Genomic DNA, 20,405 nt, shown 5'->3' with positions numbered 1-20,405 from the left:
CTAATACATTTGCCCAAAAAAATTTTAAAAAGTCAGACAAAGGTACACTCAAAATTACTTTTCAGAAGATTTGGTGCCCTATAATTTGGCCGTGAAGTTTTCTGACAATCCACCTAAACGCTGTCTGTATCTTACTGGACAGGGCTGAGCGGGTCTACACTTCACAATATCTTGACCTAAATTCACCTATTATCTATAATTTATTGATCAGGGTTTGTTGCCAAGTCTCATCAGCCACTCAAAAAATGATTCAAAAGAAAAAAAAAAAGGGACTATTGGAGATTATTCCTAAAGTCTATGGTCCTATTATACACGAAAGTCATATTTGCTTCCTGACGACGTCGTTCACGCCATTAGGAAATAGTAATTTGCTAACAGATATTTCCCTTCAACAGTGCAGCTTTGTTTATTGTCCTTGTTTCCATGGTTTAGTAAGATTATGTATAAAGATGAAATGATGAGATAGTACAGATTGTGTAGTTGACTTATGTACCGTTGGAGAAATTTGATTGCCGGCGAAAATAGAGCAGTAGTGTACAATACTTTGATACTTTGATGCATAACTACGATTACTGTCCTTGATGAACTGCTCGCCCCCATTATTGTTACTATTGGGTTTAGACCAAATATACCTCTAGGATATACATCAAAGCTGTGGAGAAAAGAGTTTAACAATAATTCAATTTTTCTCTTGGAATTTTTTCTTGAATGTTTCGTCAAATTTGTGTGTGAAAAAGACAAAATAATAGTGAATATTGTGAAGAAGATAAAGTTACGGAGAAGAGAAGGTTGCTGTTCTTGAACACGTGTATTGGACAATGTATGATTTGGTCGTGTTTGCAGACAACCGATCAACGCATCTATTGAGGATAATAAGCATCTTATCCCCACCATTGTGTGGGGATAATCACTTTTTTTTTTACGGTAACAAACTATTTCAACACATACACTTTGTTTTGATCTCAAATTCTGTTAGCTTAATCGACCATTATGTGGTAAATTAAAAAGCAATATATAGAAGATATTGCATGCGTTTGCTATTTTCTAGACAAATTATTCGACTTTTTACCACAACATTTTGCACGTCCCTTGTTTGCCAAATTAAAGGATAAAAAAAAAAGTGCTATAACTTTCGTACGATACTCACTTCCTTTTTAAAATTTTTCGAGCGATCACTTAAATATTACATTGGTGAAAAAATGATTACTTGAGTGTTACATATTCTAACAAATAATTCTACATGGCTTTTTTGATGAAATTTTAAGTCCAACGTGTTTTTTTTTTATTTTTTTGAAAGAAATTTAGTCCAGACTGAAAAATGGATGAAATGACTATGACATTTCCATTCAATCTTTGTTGGCTCACCACTACAATTCATCGAGTCCCCCTTGTATTGTCAATTCTTTAGGAGGAGCATGGCACTGCTTCTGCTTCGGAAATTAGCTTCTGGACAAAAATTGATTTTTTCACTCTACTTATGAGTAGAAGTTAATTTTTCTACTTCTACTCCAGAAATTAATTTCTGATCAGAGATAGACGTTTAATAACATGACCAAATTTCTACTTTTGGAACGGAATTCGTTTAATAATGGTTGAAAATCTCTACTTTTAAAATATTATTGACACAAAATCTTCTCCGAAAAATTATTAATCATAGCCTAAAATGCATGTTATTCGAGAAAAGTAAAATGCAAATGCTAACGGATTTACATATAATTTATCATTTAATTATTTTATGTAAATGGGGACTAATTTTATGGGAAAAATTTTATCAATAAATATAATGGTTGAGCTGATATATCTACGCTAAAAGTACGGATATCGCAATGGGCATAGTATATAAGCCTTGGCAAAAGGACACTTGGAGTGTCAATATTTGTGTACGACGTTCACTTTAGTGCTAATATTTTTTCGAATCACTTAAGTGCCAAATCGGAGAAAAAACAATCAATTAAGTGCCAATTCGGGCCAAAAAAGATTACTTAAGTGCCAATTCCGGCGAAGCAATACATGTGGCATTTTTTTTTTATTAATTTCTTAATATTATGTGATTTTTTTTTTAAAAGTCTGCCCACATGGCGCCAACGTAGCAATTTTTTTTTAATTCAGCCCATGTGGACTTTTAAAATAAAAATTAGGTTAATTTTTTTAAAAAATAAAATTAAATAAAAAATAACTTAAAAAATTAAAAAGAAAAAAAGAAAACCTGCAGTTGTAGCGGCAACCCTCGCCGCCGCCGCCCGCCCTCACCTCAACGATCTCCTTAGGTACTCCTCCACCCATCGCCGGCCGGCGATGGAGGGTGACGGCGGTGGCGAGGGCACCCTCGCCGCCGCAACCGCTCTCTTTTTTATTCTTTACTTTTAGATTATTTTTTAGTTTTTAATATTACGTGGATTTTTTTATTGATTCTTTTTTTTTTTGTTGACTAGGATGTTACGGCAAGTCATGTAGACGCCATGTATGATTTCCGATGAAGTTCACCGGAGTTGGTACTGAAATAACCGTTTTAAAAAAAAAATTGACACTTAAGTGATAAAAAAAAATATTTGCATTAAAATGAGCGTCGCACAAAAATATTGGCGCTCCTAGTGTCCTATTGCCTATAAACATTCTTCGTGCCTGAACCGTTTGTAGTTTAGAGGTGCAACATGTTGTATTTAGTAAACTATACCATTGGAGGAGTTGGTTTATGATAAGCAACAATTTGGTTTGGTACTCGTTGAGAACTTAAGGAGAAATTCCAAGTGAGTGTATCTGAAAATGACATTTACAAATCCTGCACAATGCTTTGAAAGGTGTGAAGAATATTGACAAATAGAAACATATATGCATTTTGCCTTCTCAACACCAAATTTCCTTGCTTTAAGAGTCCGAGAAACAAAACAGATGACTTGAGAAATGCAATGACGACAACAGCAATAGTATAATTGTATCTATGTGGGATTTCTCGATCTACTTAAAAATATTCGTGGAATGCCACTTGGGTCAATTGCTCGATCCATTTTGTAGTGATTGTGTCTTTGCGGAACGCTATTTAACCAAATCATGGAACATCTATTTCTTAAAATTCATTAAAAAAAATGATATTGCTAAAACACTTTCGTGCAATACAAAATTGAGTAATTTTTTATTTTTTAAATATTTTAAGAATTTTAAAAAAAATCATTTATTATTATTTTAAATATAATTGTTTATTTAACGATAAGAGAAGATCAGTGGTGGTGGACGGCGATCACCAACGGCAAATGATGACGAAAATGGGCGGTAGATATTCTCTTTATGATTTTAACTTCCGGAGAGAAGTGACTTTTTTTTTTTACTTTTGAAAGTTGTTTAAAATTTATTTATGAAGCAAAAAATTGCTTCAGAAGTAGAAAAATAAAGTTACGCAATCAGATAGATTTATGTTTCAGAAGTGTTACCACGAGTGCCCTTAGATTCCGCAACTTTTGAGACTAGGTAAAGCATGGTGGAGAAGAATGATTCCAAGCCATTTTAGTTTTTCCCCATTTTCAAAATGTAGGGTTAGGGTTTGAAGAACAACTGCGATTTGGGGGAAACAAATGATTGTGATAACTTAGTTTTGGAAATAATATTTACGAGGCCATTTGTGTCATTTTCCGAGATGGACCGTAACTGGACCCCTTGCGTATTTGTACGGATTAAATTCTAGTATCCAATGGTTGCAGTTTGAATGAATTGCGCATGATGAATTGATGTCCCTCTTCTATTTTCTTTTCAAGAAAGAGAAAATAAATAAGGAAACGCTTGAAAATAAAATAAAATAAAAATAAAAAGGAAACGATTGCTTTTTCTAATCATCGGACTTGAACTTGGAAGGAGGGCCCATGCAATGCTCCGGACATTGATCACATGCCAAAAGCGCAACCAACGTACCTACACCGAAAAGATCGGGATACCCCGTGCCAACAATATATCTAATCTTAAGGGACAATGATACGATGGTTGATCTATGAATTTTAATTTGATGTGTAATGTGATATCTAAAATTTTAAATTGCTTAATGTGATCTATCGACTTTTTGGTACATGTTCAATTTAGTTTTTGAACGTGTGCCAAAAGTTCATAAATAAATAAAAAATAAAAAACCGGTATCTTAAAAAAATTGTCTGAAAATCTTGATGCATATTCTCTCTCTCTCTCTTTTTTGTATAAAAAGTTTGATGAGTATATATATATATTTGGTCAGAATAAGTTGATGCATATTCGGGAGGCAAGTAAAAGTCGTTCTTTTTCCGGGCCCACTTCAGAAGACACAGCTGGCATCGGTCGCTGGGATCATCAGAATAAGCGTGACTTCCACCTCACTTTTCGCCACGTGTAAGTACGACACGGGTCACCAGTAATTTCTAGTTTAATGAAAAATAATAAAAAGAAAAGAAAAGAAAAAGACAAAAAGGTCAAAAAAAAAGAAAAGAAAGAGAGGATTGTCCCGTGCACATGTAATCAAGTTTTCAAACTAATCAAATTGGTACAATTGAGTCTATCCGTTAACTCCGTCTAATTTTTTTTTTTAGTCGAAACTTCGTCCAATTTGACAAATGAAAAATACCAACAAGTTTTAAGAATTTATTACACTTTTTGAAAGTTTTAAGATTCAAATGCATATTCGCACAAAAATTTTACGACTTGATTGCACTTCTTCAAAATTTTATGATTCAATTGCACTTTCACAACAAATTTTAAGGATTTTCAGTACGCTTATCCCAAATATCAAATGTCGTGCTCACTTTTTTTTTTTTTTTCTCTTTCCCAATATCACTTTACCTCCGTAGAATACATTGAAACAAGAGGTTACAATTGACCCGAATGGAGGCAAAAAAGAAGATAAAATGCGTGAAAATTAAGTTGCGTAAAGCTAGAATCTAAAGGAAATCCAAAGTGCAAGATCGGAGATTAAAGTAAAGTAAAGGGTATTAAAGTGTTAAGACTAACGCTCAAGTGGCACGACATAACCATCTCATCGAGCCTGCGCCTCTCCTTCCTTTGATTCTTCTATTTACAGATCCCGACCTCCCGTGGCGGGCTCAGGAAATTCGAATGCCGCTGACTGTTCCCATCATTTTTGGCTAAGTCTAGCGTGACCTCTTTCTTTCGTGTGGACTTTCTTAGTACGAACTAGAGACATGCTAGGGTGAGCCCTTAGTCAATCTTACTTAGGTCAAGCAACTTTTCTAATAGCGCAACATGGGCCCTAGTATTACCGCTACCGTTAATCTTGGAGCTATTATGTGATTCTCGCTGAATCAGGTAAATTTACTTTGTCCTCTCTCTGTCTCTCTCTATTCAATTTGCCAATGGAAGATCATCTCCTTGCCGCGCTTTTTGCGACATTTTTGTCCATCTCGCGGATTGCGGATGGCTTTAAATGCCAATAGCTATAGCAACGCATGGCAACAGAAAATCCAACACGACAATAGAAAGTCGATGTTTGACGATGGCGAGTTTGAATTAGCAAATTTAAATGCCCTAAAGTGCAATCCACGTGCCCGGGTACCGCTTGAATCCCCTCCCGGGAAGGTTGACGGGAAAATTTGTTCAATCACTCCTAATTTCAATGTAGTCATTTTGGCTAATTTTCACCGGAATGAAATCGTTAATGTGGCGTGTATTGTGTAGGATGGTCGGCGATGACTGGACAACCAAATCAGCGATTTTCAGAAAAAATTGGCTACTATATTGGAATATCGCAGAAAGATTTAAAACTAAATTGAAAAAAATTATAAATATTTACGATTGAATTGAGGTGGAGGATAATTATCTCGAATGTTATCATTCCTTTAGACCGATCCGGTGAATCTTCCATCAAGAAGGTACGCTTATCTGTAATTACCAATTCTCAAAGTTCAGGTATGATTCTAAGCTCACTTTATCCACTTCAACCGGTTCAATGATCAAAGGGCCAATCTATGTGGAAAAAAAAAAAAAAAAACTTCGATGCGCTAAACTCCGGGCAAATTGTGTATCGATAGTCTTATTTCGAAAAAAGAAGAAGAAGTAAATAGACACGTGTTTCAATCTTAAACCCATTTTTGAAGAAGAGATTTTGCGGGGATGATTGATTTTCTGGATAAACCTAAATTCCGGGCGAATTTGATGGAAGTTCAATGCGATTTTCCTAATACCCCAACTAACTATACACCCCCGCCTCGGTTGATATACGTTGTACCATATTTTAGGCAACATTTGATTGTCCGGATTTACGCTCGAGATAAGACTAGACATGATATGACATGATATGATATGATATGATATGATATAAAATTCAGGAATTTTGATATATTCTATCCACTATTTGATAAATCGCATAAATAAATTCGGATATTGTCACATTCTATCAATTTCATTATTTTTTTTAAACGTCATATTAGTGTAAATGAGCTTAAAAATTGCATAAACGGAGATGGTAAGAATCTCTTACGAATCCCTTGCATGCTTCATTTTTATTATATATTTCTCTTTTTTTATTATAAAAAATCTCTTATTTTTTATTTTGTTTTTCCCTTCCTCTAATAAGAATTTATTAAAGAGTAAACTATATTAATAAACCTAAAATACAAAAATACCTCAAATATGTAATAAATTTGAATATTATACATATTTTTATTATATGATAAGATATGAAGAAATTCAAATATCTAAATAAATATAGTAATAAATGAAAACTTATTTCTGTTATTTTTAATTTTTTTTTGTTAGAACTCAAATATTATTTTTTAATTAATTTAAGAAGTTTGTTATTAGAGAGAAATTAATCCTATATTATGAATATTAGATCTATTCATCTTTATCCCACCTTCCTTGGAATAATTTTATGTGGAAAATATTCTTCTTATATCCATTTTTGTTTGGTCTTGAGCAGACACCAAACATATCTATTTTATTATATCATGACTACCAACCTTAGGGTGTCATGTTCTAAAACGTGGTACGCCCGCACCCCATTACTGTGGTGTCTGGTTCATTTGCATTCTAGCCCACAAAGTACAATTTATTCGTAGTTTGCTCCTCATTGAATTGCTATTCGATTGTTTGGTAAAGAGCGTATAGAAATGTTTGTACACGATGGTTTGGACAATCGAGTTTGTGTCGTGCGCTTGACCCACGAATTCTCCGTGCTCGTTGAGTCGCAAGCGAAGAAGCTCAATCCTACGGGGTATCTTATCGGATCGGATGGGATCGAATTGGACGGCGGAGGACGTATCCAATCCACGGACCGGGATCCCGTCCAGAACTTTCCCACCCTTCTCGATCGCTGCGGCAATGTTTCGAGCACAAGGGACCGCCGAGGAGGTAATCAGAATTCAGAAACACCTGCACCCACCATTAACATTAGTTCTTTTCAGCGTTTCATGTCCTCTCTCTCTCGGTCAAATGGAAGTTCTGGACCCCAGAACCCCGCTGCGATCTAGTCTGAGCCCAACGTTTTGTTGATCCATCCTGTATTTATGGTGTCTCTGCGAAAGAGGCCCTCCACCAATACCCCTCTCTCTCTCTCTCCCCTTTCTAACAGAACAGAGCTTTAATGGACTGATTCTCTCCCGGCTGCATCGACCTCCCTGAGAAAGCCATCATCGAAGAAGGGCTTTTCGTTTCGAGTTACCACCCTTCTCGTGCTTCCTTCCTTCCTTCCTTCCTCTCTCGCCGCGATGCTTGCGGTTGCAGAGGCGCGACGCGGGCGCTCAGATCGCAGTGGCAGAGCATGGTGGGTCGTTCGATCTCGGCCATGGCTGCTCGATCCCTGTTTCTGAAGTTTCAAGATCGATGATTGGGAGCGGCGACTGTTTAGCAGCAGCCTCAAAAGCTCCGTTTCAGCTGTGACTAAAAAGCGAAGAGGGGGACATCAAGAGTACTTAAAGTTAAACTAATCGTAAAAGATGGTGTGTATTTTTAGTACTGGGGGATGATTATCTGGTTTCAATAATGCCTGCAGGTTTCGGCGAAATAAAGAAATCGTTGGATGAGAGAAAACAGAGGGTTCTGAGATCATCAGCTCAGCTCACGTGAAAGTCTCTCTGTCCTCTGTGCTTGTGCGTCCTCCGCCCCCGTAATAATCCGTGAGTTCATGCCATCCATTAAAGAAAAAGGTTGGGAGAAACGATGCTGCACACAACCCCCCCACTCTCTCTGTTTCTCTCTCTCCTAATTTGAATGGAATGTGCCAGAAGAGAGAGCTCACAGTCCGATTCCCACCATTGGAGCTCCCTCTCTCGCCCCTTGAATGCTATCTCTGCAACTGCAACTTCTAGGGTTTCATATTTGTTTTCTTCCCCATTTCCCCCATCCGCGGCTGAGAGTGAGTGGTCGGCGTAAGAGCAGCCGAAGCAGAGCAGCTGGTGCTACAGTTTTGAGTAGATGCGCTTTCTTTATTGCCCCTCCCTCCCCCCAATCAGCTCCTTCCCTTTTCACGCCTTGTCGTTTAGCAGTCCAGTCCAACGAGAAGAGAAGAAAGCACGAACTTAGGTTCTCTGAAAATGACCCAAATTGGCGGGTCTTCTCTCTCCCCTCATCATCATGAAGGCTCTCTTCACATTTCGACAAGCATTTGGTCTTCTTCTTCTTCTTTTTCTTCTTCACAGCGATGAATCTGAAGGGCCCATTTTTTTTCTCCCTCTCTCTTCTTCAAGATCGATCCATACTGATTCAACTATAGCTGATTGAAAAAAACTCGAAAAAATGGGGTCTTTCTTTTCGGGGTACTCCTCTCTCCTCTTGCTCTTGCTCTTGTTCCTCGCTGTACTAGTTCCCACTGCCAGATCAGGCGACGCCGAGGCTCTGCTTGCTCTCAAGTCCGCCGTCGACCCCCTCAACTCGCTGCCCTGGCGAGAGGGGAACGCGAACGCCGTCTGCTCTTGGCCGGGGGTTAGAGACTGCATGAACGGCCGTGTCACCAAGCTCGTCCTAGAGTCCTTGAACTTGACCGGCACGTTGGACGGGAAGGCCCTGAACCGGCTCGACCAGCTTCGCGTCCTCAGCCTTAAGGACAACTCCATCTCCGGCGATATCCCCGACCTCTCTGGCCTCGTCAACCTCAAGTCCCTCTACCTGAACGGCAACGCCCTCTCTGGAGGCTTCCCCCCCTCTCTCACCGGCCTCCACCGCCTCAAGATCCTCGTCCTCGCCGGGAACCGCATCTCCGGGGAGATACCCGAGTCCGTCCTCAGCCTGAGGAGGTTATACGTTTTCTACTTGCAGGACAATGGGTTCACCGGCGGGATCCCCCCGCTGAACCAGACCAGCCTCCGGTTTTTCAACGTCTCGAACAATCGGCTATCCGGCGAGATCCCGGCGACTACCGCACTGTCGAGGTTCAACGCCTCGTGCTTTTCTGGCAATGTGGATCTCTGCGGGTCGACGCTCGGCAATCCATGCAACAGCACTGGGTCAGGAGGCCCGTCTATGAGCCCTGCTTATCCCAAGAACCCGACGGCGAAGAAATCGCATTCTAATCGCTCAAGGCTCATCAAGATCGTCGCAGGAACAGCCGGTGGATTAGCGTTGCTGTTGATCTGCCTGCTCCTGCTGTGCTTGATCTGCCGGAGTCGCGGACAGAGGAAGACTTCAGGTCAATTCATGTTTACTTGTCAAATTCAGATTACCGATTCGCGTCAAGTTAAATCGTTGCCAAATGTCTTAACCCAATGTCGATTACTAGGCGAGGTGAGATCCAAGGGCGGGGTCGAGATAGGGGAGGAGGCAGGGGAAGCATCCGCCACAGGCGGGGGCGGCGGGGGCGGCGCGGGCAGCAACAACAACGGGGCGGGGAAGGCGGCGGCGGCGGCGGGGTTCTCGTGGGAGGGGGAGGGGCTGGGGAGCCTGGTGTTCCTCGGGGCCGGGGACCAGCAGATGGGGTACAGCCTGGAGGACCTGCTGAAGGCGTCGGCGGAGACGCTGGGGCGGGGGACGCTGGGGAGCACGTACAAGGCGGTGATGGAGTCGGGGTACATCGTGACGGTGAAGCGGCTCAAGGACGCCCGGTACCCGAGGATGGAGGAGTTCCGGGGGCAGATGGACGGCCTCGGGAGGCTGCGCCACCCGAACATCGTCCCGCTCCGGGCCTACTTCCAGGCGAGGGAGGAGCGGCTGCTGGTCTACGATTACTTCCCCAACGGCAGCCTCTTCACTCTCATCCACGGTAATGTCCCCCACCCCTCCCCCATTGCTGGTCTTGTCTGTCGGTCCATTTGATGTTTGCGTTTGGCTCTTCGTATTAAATTTTTCATTTTTTTTTGGGGGGCCCTGCTTTAATTAATTGGCCAATCAAATTTGGTTATGGAAAAAAAAGAAAAATGAAAAAAAGAGGGGACCCGATTTTGTCTGCCATTTTTATTTTGTTTTTATGTGCATGTGCATATATCATATGTGATAATCTTAAATAATCTGTGGGAATATTCTCACCCATTATTTATTTATTTTTATGTAGCATATAATTAGAGCATTTTGATTAAATGGGAGGCAAACTTTTATATATAGGAAAAATCGAATGATACTGGGAGAAAATTTGTGTAGCGAAAAAAAAAAAAACATGTATAAATTGGAGTTTAGGATTTCTAAACTTTAATCATGTTGGTCATGAATTTTTGTGAGGTACACATCTTTCGATAAAAGCTGCTCGTCGGAAAAATAATTTAAAAAAATAAAATAAAAAAACCTCACGTGAATCTTGGTGAATTATTATTATTATTATTATTTTAAAACAACTAACACGTTCGATGTTTTGGTCGAGTTGTGTTGTCATCCTAAAGCTTTATATTTAAAAATAACGTTGTTGGGGGGAACCATTGATTGGATCGGTGGGCCCCACACCGCTCGACCTCTCGCGGGACCCACGGATCTGACGATGGTGGACATCCTTAATAGTGGTCCGTGATTTCGTTGGTAATTTTTCCACTCCAACGACGTTCTTGGATTATTCCATTTCAATCGATATGTACTTCTTCCTTTAGCCATATTTAGATTTACTCATATGAATAAGGATCCTTCGATTGTTCTCTAAAACAAATGAAAGCTTTTTTTGCTTTTCTCCCTTTTTTAGGTATATTCCCAAATTTGCCACGATTTTTTTTTTTTGTCTAACAAAAATCACAAGTTTTTCATATGCTCTCAAATATACCCTGTGGCCCAGTTCCAATTTGATGCGGCATTTCCTAGCCGATATTAAATCCACCCAAATAGAGAAATCATCCTAGATGAATCCGTTCTAGGATGTGAGAATTAGGGACGACCACACGGCCATTTTTGGAAAGTTGGCTAATGCAGCAGATTTGAGATTAGAGTAAAAATTGGTGATTTTTTCTTAAACAAAAAAAGTTCGGGATGGATTTGAGATTGAACATGAAGTTTAGGGTTTTTTCTAATACAAAAAAAGAGTTTGAGGTAGATTTGGGATTGAACCTAAAATTGGGAATTTTTTTTTGAGACAAAAAAAGTCTTGGGCAGATTTGAGACTTGACCTAAAATTGGGTTTTTTTTTTTTTTTTGCAGTGCTGAAAAGAATTTCACCCATAGACTCTGTAAATCGAAATCTTCTTAATATCCACCAGTCAATCTCAAGTCTGTTAGGTAAACAAGGACATTTTATTTAGCTTTTTTTTTATAATTAGAATAATAATCTAAATTTTCTTAGAAAAAGTGTGCTTCGAAATTGCCAACTCGCTTTTGTACCGTCCGCCATGTTTAAAGTTGTCTCGTGAGGACGCCGACTTCAAACTGTTGGTGGGGCTCTTTCTCACCTCCAGTCGATACGACAACGAAGCGAAAGCTTTGTCTGGTTGATTGTCAGGGCCAAAAAAAAAAATCATGAACAAGCTAATCACAGAAGGGTCCGGAGGGGTTGTTTCATTATTGGGATAATTGCACGGAGGTCCCCAAACTTTTGTCAAATGCGTAATGTTGTCTTTAAACTTTTAAGTTGTTCAATGTGAACCCTGAATTTTTGGTAAGTGATCAATCTACCATCTAGGCTGCATGAAAATGTCCGATGCTGCCGCTGTTTTAAGTACGAAAAGTTAAACCCATCTTGGGATCTTTGAACAATGAGCGTTAGCACACACCAGAGCAGCTACAGTGCAATAACTAGAGGTTGTGGACGTTTCTCCCAAGGATGGTTACTGGTTGATTGCACATTGCTGATCTCGTGAGGCGAACCTTTTTTTTCCCTGCTGTCCTCCCGTCGCCTCCGCGTCAATGCTTGATTTTCGAATTTCGAAGACTGGGTACGTCGAAAAAGGAAAAAAAAAAGCGAGAAAAAGGCTTTTTGACAGCATGAAATTTGTCTAAAATCCCATGACAATGTTGTCACCGGTGAGTGTTTGGTTAGTATTTTCACATTGACGTGTGCATGCTGCATCACTCTGCACTCTGCTTATCAGTCTCTGGTCTGGTCGTTGTTCGTTGCATCTGTTTCCTTTTGCTTTTTCTTTTGGAATTGTCAGAAGATTTGTGAGTGTTTTGCTGTCTCGTACTAGTCCTCTCGTCTTGCTCTTGGGTGCTACCGACTTGGATTTCTCATACCGTTCTTATCTCATTTGTCACCACCAGTTCTATCTTTTGCATATTCAATTGGATAACTTTTGCTATGTTGCGGGCAATACATCGAAGGTAATCGCCGAGATTGTAAGATTGCCTAGCGCGCAGGGCCGGTTGTTGCTGAATCATGTTGGGTGGATTCACTGATCGCTTGCTGATTCGAATTTGTGCGCTGAACATACGTAGAGCAGATAGTCGGTGAAGCATGTTTATTGCGCAGAATTTACATGGAAATTTCATTTCTCTCTGCAGGATCAAGGACTTCAGGTGGCGGCAAGCCTCTTCACTGGACCTCGTGCCTCAAAATAGCCGAGGACTTGGCGACTGGACTGCTCTACATCCACCAAAACCACGGCCTGACACACGGGAACTTGAAATCCTCCAACGTGCTGCTCGGCCCCGACTTCGAGTCCTGCCTCACAGATTACGGCCTCATGTCGTTCCGGGACCCCGACTCGCTTGAAGAACCGAGCGCCACTTCCCTCTTCTACAGGGCCCCCGAGTGCCGGGACCCTCGCAGGCCCATCACCCAGCAGACGGATGTATACAGCTTCGGCGTCCTCCTCCTGGAGCTCCTCACGGGGAAAACCCCGTTTCAGGACCTCGTGCAGGCGCACGGATCGGATATCCCGAGGTGGGTCCGGTCGGTCCGTGAGGAGGAAACGGAATCTGGGGACGAACCTGCCTCTAGTAATGAGGCCTCTGAAGAAAAACTTCAGGCTCTCTTGAACATAGCGATGGCCTGCGTGTCCATTGTCCCTGAGAACCGGCCTGCCATGAGAGAGGTTCTGAAGATGATTAGAGATGCGAGATCTGAGGCTCAAGTTTCGTCCAACAGTAGCGATCACTCACCGGGGCGATGGTCAGACACGGTGCAGAGCTTGCCCAGGGAAGAACACTTGAGCATATGAGGGCTTAGGCTCCAATGTTCTCTTTTCCACCCATTAATTTGATTTTTTTTTTTGCAGTACCAGGCGGTATAAGTCTGTTGATGTAAAGATACTAAATCCTCACCATTGTTTCCGGTGCTCTTTTTCCTTCCTATCGATTCACGATGACTGCATTTAGGTCCGGGGAACTTGATTGCATCGGACAATTTGGAATGAAACTTTTGAGTAAATGGCTCTAATGAAATTTAGAATGTTCAAAACACGTTGAGCAAGTTCAGAAGCTCTTATGCATTGCCATCTTCTTGCAGTGACTCCAACAAAGGTGCAACCCAATACCTGTTTAAGATGAAACTCCACCCTTTCTGTGTTCTTTTTCCTTTTTGCAGTTGATTCTACTGTCTTGTTCATGGCGTCGAACTCTTTTGACCTGTCCGATTCATTGGGTCTCGCCGTTGCATCGATGGATAGTTGTTGTCATAAACTTGTCAGCTGAAACTCCTGGTATTTGCTGTCCTTAAATTATTCTCACTGCATCTTATTATTCTTACAAGAAGTTGCTTTCTGCTTCTGTGTTAAGACTTCGCCCTATAATCTTACCGAAGCATAGTTCTGTTTTTCAAGTAAGGACGTGATCAAATGGAAACGTATGAAACTAGCACTAGACTTCGCCTTTTGCCTGTTAAGTTCCTAACATATAAGCTGTTATATTCCGTGGAAGTTTCGCGGTTACTGAGTAGATTTGATTGTACGAGCGAACAAATCTCCTGGTGATTGTACAACTTATCTCAAGATGATTTTTGGACTGTCATTGTGGACCTTGAAAACTATATAAGAAGATTGGCACATGTTGAAGATACATGAATCGCGGGAACTTTTTTATAAATCGAGAGATACTCATTCTTACACTCTTGTTGAGAAAATTGTTGACTATCAGTAAGAGCGACTCAACGATTGTTATTTACATTGAGAAGTCTACAAGCCTCGTAGTAGTGGCAATGCCAGGGAATTGGTAGTGTGATCTACTAGTTTTGGTAGAAGCAGCACAAGCTTCATCATAACCTCTTAAATGTTACTAATAGAATTCAGCATACCGGTGTCGGTTAGTCTGAAAGGGTGGACAAGGGGTTGATCTAAATAGAACCACTGTAAAGATCAGCTTGCAACTCTTCTATTTCTCTCTACATATTTACATATTCGTTTGATAGAAGCATACCGCACCTGATATCATCTGATTACTTTCGCATCTATATAACCCCTTTACCCGTCCATATTATAGAGCTAGCCATAACACCGCCAACATATTTGGCACCCACCCAAATAGTTTATCCTTCACGAAACAAAGGACCTATATGTTTGGTTTGTTTTAGGGGTGAGCAAAAAGGACCACCCGGACCGGGACCGATGGTCCGGTTCCTGATTTTAGGGGGATCCAGTCCGGTTCCCGGTTCCTAAAATTGGAACCGGTGACCGGGCGGTCCGGTTCGAGGGCCCAGGACCGGACCGGTCCTTTTTTTTTTTAAAATTTTTTTAAAAAAACAAACCTAACATTTACTTGTTGTTTAGGTTTATGTCATTTAGAGTTCGATCTGGAGATGCCAATTGAAGAGACCTTGACTCCGCCGAGCTCGTGGTACACCGACCCTTGTTTCCTTAACCTTGAGCTCGACCACGTCTTCTATCAAAGTGTGCATACACTCTTCGGAATCGCGAACCGGAAACCCTTAGAACCGCTGGGGAACCGGACCGGACCGACGGTCCGGTTTGGTTCTCGGTTCCGAGGGTGGTTGGTCCGGTCCGCGGTTCCGAAAAGTGGGAACCGGGACCACCAGTTTAGTTCCCGATTTTGTATGGGAACCGGACCGGATCGGAAACCGCTCACCCCTAATTTGTTTTATGGGCAACTTCGTATTCGGGCAATCTTTTAACACTCGTTACTCACGAGACTCTCCACATGGCAAATTGCAACCAAAAGTACACGGATCACTAACACAATTACTATTTGTAAGATGAGGAATTGAGCAATTGACAGTGACAAGATCTTCTCAATGATTTGCTCTGCAAGAATCATTCTCGTGGATGGTCGATGAGATTGCTAAAAAGAGCCATTTATCCAAGAAAATAATCTGACGGTCCAATTGAATCCTAAAACATTGCAAATGGCAAGTCGTTATGAATTGTCCGAGGGAAGAACACGGGAGTGTAAGATTAAAAAAAAGCCAGTACTGCATGCACGAACTAGTACAGCAAAAGATGATGGAAGACAAAAATAATCTGTTAATTGGCTCAGAAAAGTTCATATTTTTGAAGCTATAGATGATGCTAATCACGGGACTAAACTTGTGCTGGCATTACTAGTCACATGAACATCGAACATTGACGACAGACACGACCCTCAAAACACTTCTCAGCCAATAGTCTTTTTTGTAGCTATGCTCACTATTAAATTATGTCAAGTGCACGTGAAAAGCGTTTTTTCTTTTTTTTGCTTTATGTAAAAGGTCATAAAAATCCTAAAATATGCCAATTTTGATTCGTTTATCCAAAACTCTCTTCTTCTTTTTTTACGTAAAAAATCCGAAACTTGTATCAATGTAACACATTTGCCACGGACTTGTATTGGTATAACAGATTTAACCCAAAATTTTTCTTGTGATATCAAAAATTCTAAACTTACATTCGTTCGACACATTTATCTCAAAATGTAGGAAAATATGTCACATGCTTATAAATTTGAGGCTGTTGGTATCATAAAAAAATAATTTGGGATAAATGTGCCGCGCTTGTATAAGTTTGAGGTTTTTGGTGTCACAAGAAAATATTTGGAGTAAATGTGTGACACGGGTATAAGCTTGAAGTTTTCTGTGTCACAAAAAAGTTTGGAAAATGTGTCACAGTCAACATATCTTAGGATTTTTGGTGATCTTTTAATTTTTTTTAATAATATAGTTTTATTTTATTGTATAATTTCTTTTGGGATGGTCCATGATTGAGGATCAAGTTGCCCTCTAGAAAATCACAATTCCTCGAGTAAATAATTTACAGATAAAACTTGGAATCTACATGTTTCCCATCTCAAACCACATTGGAATGCAACTTTTACACATCAAGCCACAAACATATCTGCAAAGTTGAAGGTCAAAATGTAAGAAACAAAAAAGGCAAAGGCCTCTGATCTCAACAGAGTCTGGGCAAACTCCTGCTACTGCTGCTACTTGGGTGCTTCACTATCTTGGACATCCGACCCCGCATTTGCTTGCACACCTTCTCCAACTCATTCACCCTCCACTGCATCCTCTGCAGATTCATCCTCATGTCATGGTTCTCCTCTTCGACGCTCTCGGTGTCGATCCCGCCATAGACCACTATCTGCCCGTCGATGGTTGTGGGGCTCTCTTTCGCGATTTCTTGTGGGAGGAAGTCTTTGGCAGGCTGCACATAGGATTGCTGTGACATGAGTGCTTGTACAGCGATTCTCGGAGGGACTTTGGGGTTCTTTGCCAGGTCCTTGCAGGCCTCGAGGCTTAGTTTCTCGTAGTTCAGGCACCTGCACAGCCTGGACCGCTCCTCGAAGGAAAGGCTTGGGTGCGACTGCAGAATATCAGCCAAAAACATTAGGGAAATTGTTCCAAATGATTGATCTGTTTTGATGATTAACTATGCTGGGCGACTCCACTGCTTGAACATTTAACTCCCAAACACAGGCAATTCATGGAACTATTGGATGCAGCCTACGCATTTATTGGGACATTCCAACAAGTGAATGATTCCCTATGTTTCGGGGCATTCAGGTTGGTCCTACAAGTTTTGTATTTTCTAATCAATGATCATACTAGAGCATTCTTGTCAAAAGGTGGGCGTGAATTGAATAATCAAGTTGATACACTTGCGCATAATAGAAGATTGTATTATGCAGGTGTACTCTCAAGTAGAGGACAATTCACGAAAGCGCTAACTAGCGGCAGCGAGTTAAGCGTCCGTGAATGAAAACTGGGCAACAGGCATGAGAGAGAGAGATGAACTAATAGAAGCAGATTTGTTTTGATATTGGCCGAGTCATATCTGGGCCACAGACAAGACATGATGCAGTTACGTTAGTGACCGGAAAAACTGTCCTACCCTTTTGAATCGCGCTCGACGAACAGCACTCATGAAGTTCATGTGAAAGTGTCTTGGTCCCTACATTACTGATGCTGCTCTGAATTAACGTTTTCACAAGATGTCTGCTGCAGAACCATGAAAAAGGATGCCATTTATGCTGTAGCATTGGAACTCCCTAAAAATTCTATCTTTAGTATAATATGAGAGTGTTTAACACCTTCTCAGCAAGTTGGTACCTCCGAGAGAATCAGAAGTACAAAAAAAATGCAGATATTCCTCACTGAAGCCTTACATGCCTGGATTAGAAGCACCAAACGGGAAAAGATGAAACTTTAGGTGATAGAAACCATCAATGGATGATAAGACAATTATGGCAAAAGCATCTTTTGTCTTATCTACTATCTTTCTCATCATCTTTCATCTCACTAGCTTTTCATGTCCAACCCATGGTTCTCAATCATTTTTGTCATCTGGCAAACATATGTATAAGAAAAAGCAGAAGTACAAAAAAAATGCAGATATTCCTCACTGAAGCCTTACATGCCTGGATTAGAAGCACCAAACGGGAAAAGATGAAACTTTAGGTGATAGAAACCATCAATGGATGATAAGACAATTATGGCAAAAGCATCTTTTGTCTTATCTACTATCTTTCTCATCATCTTTCATCTCACTAGCTTTTCATGTCCAACCCATGGTTCTCAATCATTTTTGTTATCTGGCAAACATATGTATAAGAAAAAGCAAAGAGAGACAAGGCAACGAAGTTGTTCACCTCAAGGAATGTGTCAATGGCTCTGTAGACCCCATCATAGCAGTCCCTTGCAGCGTCTGGCAAGCTCTCTGCAACGCCAAGAAACTTGGACATCTTGAGGTTCTGATCTGGGGCTATCTCGCCCAAGTACTTATCCACCAACCTGGCCACTTTCTTGATCTTCTGTGCGGACCGGCCATCGCCATTAACAAACACCCTGATCAGCCTCACCACCAAATTCACATCATAAACACCTCTGTCATGGCCAGAGACCAGGAGGTCATCCAGAGTTGCCTGATCGAGCATCCCACCGATAAGTCTCTCCAGGCCGACTCTGCAATCTTTGCTGATTCCGAATCCCGACACGATTCTCAGCACCCTGAGAAGCCCCCGGCAAGAAAATGCAGTTTTCCCCACCAGGATGACCCCGTGGACCACCGTGTCTGTGAGACCGATGTAGTCGGACTTTGTGCTTGCCGTAAACTCTGTCGTGTTGCCTTTCCTTTGAGACACTGTCTTGAGGTAATGGAGCAGGAATCTTGTGAGGGTCAGGCTGTTGTTTTCGCTCCCATGAGCCCCTAAGCTCTTGACTACCATCTCGATTATCAGCGGAGACAGGATGGTCAAATCATCGAACCACCATGCTTTGCTCGACCGAGATGGGCTCTTGGAGTCGGGCGTCGTCTTTGCGGAAGAGGAGAACCTGAACCTGGAAGCCATTTCAGGGGACGACGACGACGAAGACGAGGAATTAATTAGGTTAAGGTCTGAATTCTGAGCGATCTTTGCCAGCAGCGCGCAGACGAGCTTCGGGAGCAGGCCTACCGAGTCTGCATAGCTGAGGAACGTTTCGCAGCTCTTGAGGCTGGCAATCACATCATTCCAGGACCAGTAAAACATGTCTTCCAGGAACTTCTCAGTCTGTGGCATGAGATTAGAAGCGGCGACCTTTTCGGACATCCCCAGGAAGACTGCAGAGCAGTGAAGGAGGGACACATTGGAGACCGTGATCCCAATCTCGCCACGGTTGTAACAGAACCTCAAAACCAGCTCGAACCCATCGGAGCCGCCTGGGAAGTTGTCCACCTCGATTCCGGAACTCTTGATCTGGGTCCTCCTCTTCTCTTGCCTGATGATCTTCCTCAACCTCCCCGAGTAGGCCGATACGATTTTCTGCAAAGAAACCGGAGGCGCCTATTAACTTCCATCAAGAACTGGAAGAGCAAAGACAGGGGAAAGGGAGAAGGAGGAGGAATTCGGTTGGAGCGATTCAGCTTTACCTCGTCCAGGAAGAATGTCTGTTGACCGTTGACGTGAATCTGCAGGTCACAGTGCAGCGACATGTTTTTCTTTGCATCGAATGACACCACAAGCAACGCTCAAGGCTGTTATATATTTCAATGGCAGAAAATTGGGTTTGGTGGCGTGGCTCAGTTACAGGTGTCAGAACTCGAATCACGCCCGCGCTATTGTATTGTCATATGGTTCTCTTTGCGTCTGTAAACAATCCGAGCTGCGTTGTTCTTTAGCAGAACAGAAAATGGGAGACAGAATATTTTCTCCTCCTTCAGATTGCGGATTACAAAAACAGGGGAAGACAACCACGTTGGTACAACGAATTGGAGAAGAGAAAAGAAAGAAAGTGATGAGCGAGCAGGGTTTTGTCGCTTAGTATAAGCCCCTCCATTTGAGTTCTTGGTATTCCCTTGGCTTGGCACATACGCTGTTTAGTTTCTCTCCATGCATTTGGATTTACGTGCTCCTCATTCGGGACACGTGAAGGTGGACCCCGAGAGAGAGAGAGAGAGAGAGAGAGAGAGAGTCTTTATTTGATGCTAAGCTTGGTAATTCAAATTGATGACCAAAGTGATGAAATTTGGAGGACTTTGTGTAGCATTGGAAAGGGTTAAAATCGAACTTAAATGTTCAAAACTCCGTCGAAAGGACAAACTTTTGGAAAAGGGTGACCAGAAATCCCAACAAGTATTATCCAAGCCAATCTGACAAGTCACCCCAGTTATAGGAAAGTTAAGATTTGCTGCCTATCTATGCCTCAGAAACTGCCATTGCCAATGAATGGGGGATGCGGTAGGCCTTGCTCTGGCACATCA

General features: G+C 41.6%; 2 protein-coding genes across 3 annotated transcripts; one reads left to right on the top strand and one right to left on the bottom strand.

Annotated features, from left to right (window-relative positions):
* The first annotated feature begins 7,956 nt into the window (after positions 1-7,956).
* Positions 7,957-13,702, top strand: LOC115736651 (inactive leucine-rich repeat receptor-like serine/threonine-protein kinase At1g60630). Its single transcript, XM_030668450.2, has 3 exons — positions 7,957-9,589; positions 9,680-10,159; positions 12,805-13,702. Exons 1-3 carry the CDS (start codon positions 8,701-8,703, stop codon positions 13,461-13,463), a joined length of 2,028 nt encoding a protein of 675 aa, XP_030524310.1. The 5' UTR covers positions 7,957-8,700; the 3' UTR covers positions 13,464-13,702.
* Positions 13,703-16,445: 2,743 nt separating this feature from the next.
* On the bottom strand, positions 16,446-20,108 carry LOC115736652 (BTB/POZ domain-containing protein At3g19850). 2 transcript variants are annotated; one of them, XM_030668451.2, is made up of 3 exons: positions 19,575-20,104; positions 18,316-19,467; positions 16,446-17,030 (listed from the first exon to the last, which is right to left on the bottom strand). In XM_030668451.2, exons 1-3 carry the CDS (start codon positions 19,635-19,637, stop codon positions 16,617-16,619), a joined length of 1,629 nt encoding a protein of 542 aa, XP_030524311.2. In that variant the 5' UTR covers positions 19,638-20,104; the 3' UTR covers positions 16,446-16,616. The 2 variants fall into 2 exon arrangements, with proteins under 2 accessions (XP_030524311.2, XP_048140587.1); XM_048284630.1 differs by having other exon boundaries at positions 16,999-17,130; positions 19,575-20,108.
* Between the last annotated feature and the right edge of the window lie 297 nt (positions 20,109-20,405).

Source organism: Rhodamnia argentea, chromosome 8 (genome assembly GCF_020921035.1).
Source record: "Rhodamnia argentea isolate NSW1041297 chromosome 8, ASM2092103v1, whole genome shotgun sequence".
In the NCBI taxonomy this organism is placed as follows: Eukaryota; Viridiplantae; Streptophyta; class Magnoliopsida; order Myrtales; family Myrtaceae; genus Rhodamnia; species Rhodamnia argentea.
This window is presented reverse-complemented; position numbering and strand designations above follow the sequence as displayed.

Coding starts and splice junctions, on each gene's coding strand:
- LOC115736652 (XM_030668451.2), bottom strand. CDS start 19,637: ATGTCGCTGCACTGTGACCTGCAGATTCACGTCAACGGTCAACAGACA. Junction 19,468..19,574: donor AGACATTCTTCCTGGACGAG/GTAAAGCTGAAT, acceptor GTTTCTTTGCAG/AAAATCGTATCGGCCTACTC. Junction 17,031..18,315: donor CCATTGACACATTCCTTGAG/GTGAACAACTTC, acceptor GATATTCTGCAG/TCGCACCCAAGCCTTTCCTT.
- LOC115736651 (XM_030668450.2), top strand. CDS start 8,701: ATGGGGTCTTTCTTTTCGGGGTACTCCTCTCTCCTCTTGCTCTTGCTC. Junction 9,590..9,679: donor CGGACAGAGGAAGACTTCAG/GTCAATTCATGT, acceptor GTCGATTACTAG/GCGAGGTGAGATCCAAGGGC. Junction 10,160..12,804: donor CCTCTTCACTCTCATCCACG/GTAATGTCCCCC, acceptor TTCTCTCTGCAG/GATCAAGGACTTCAGGTGGC.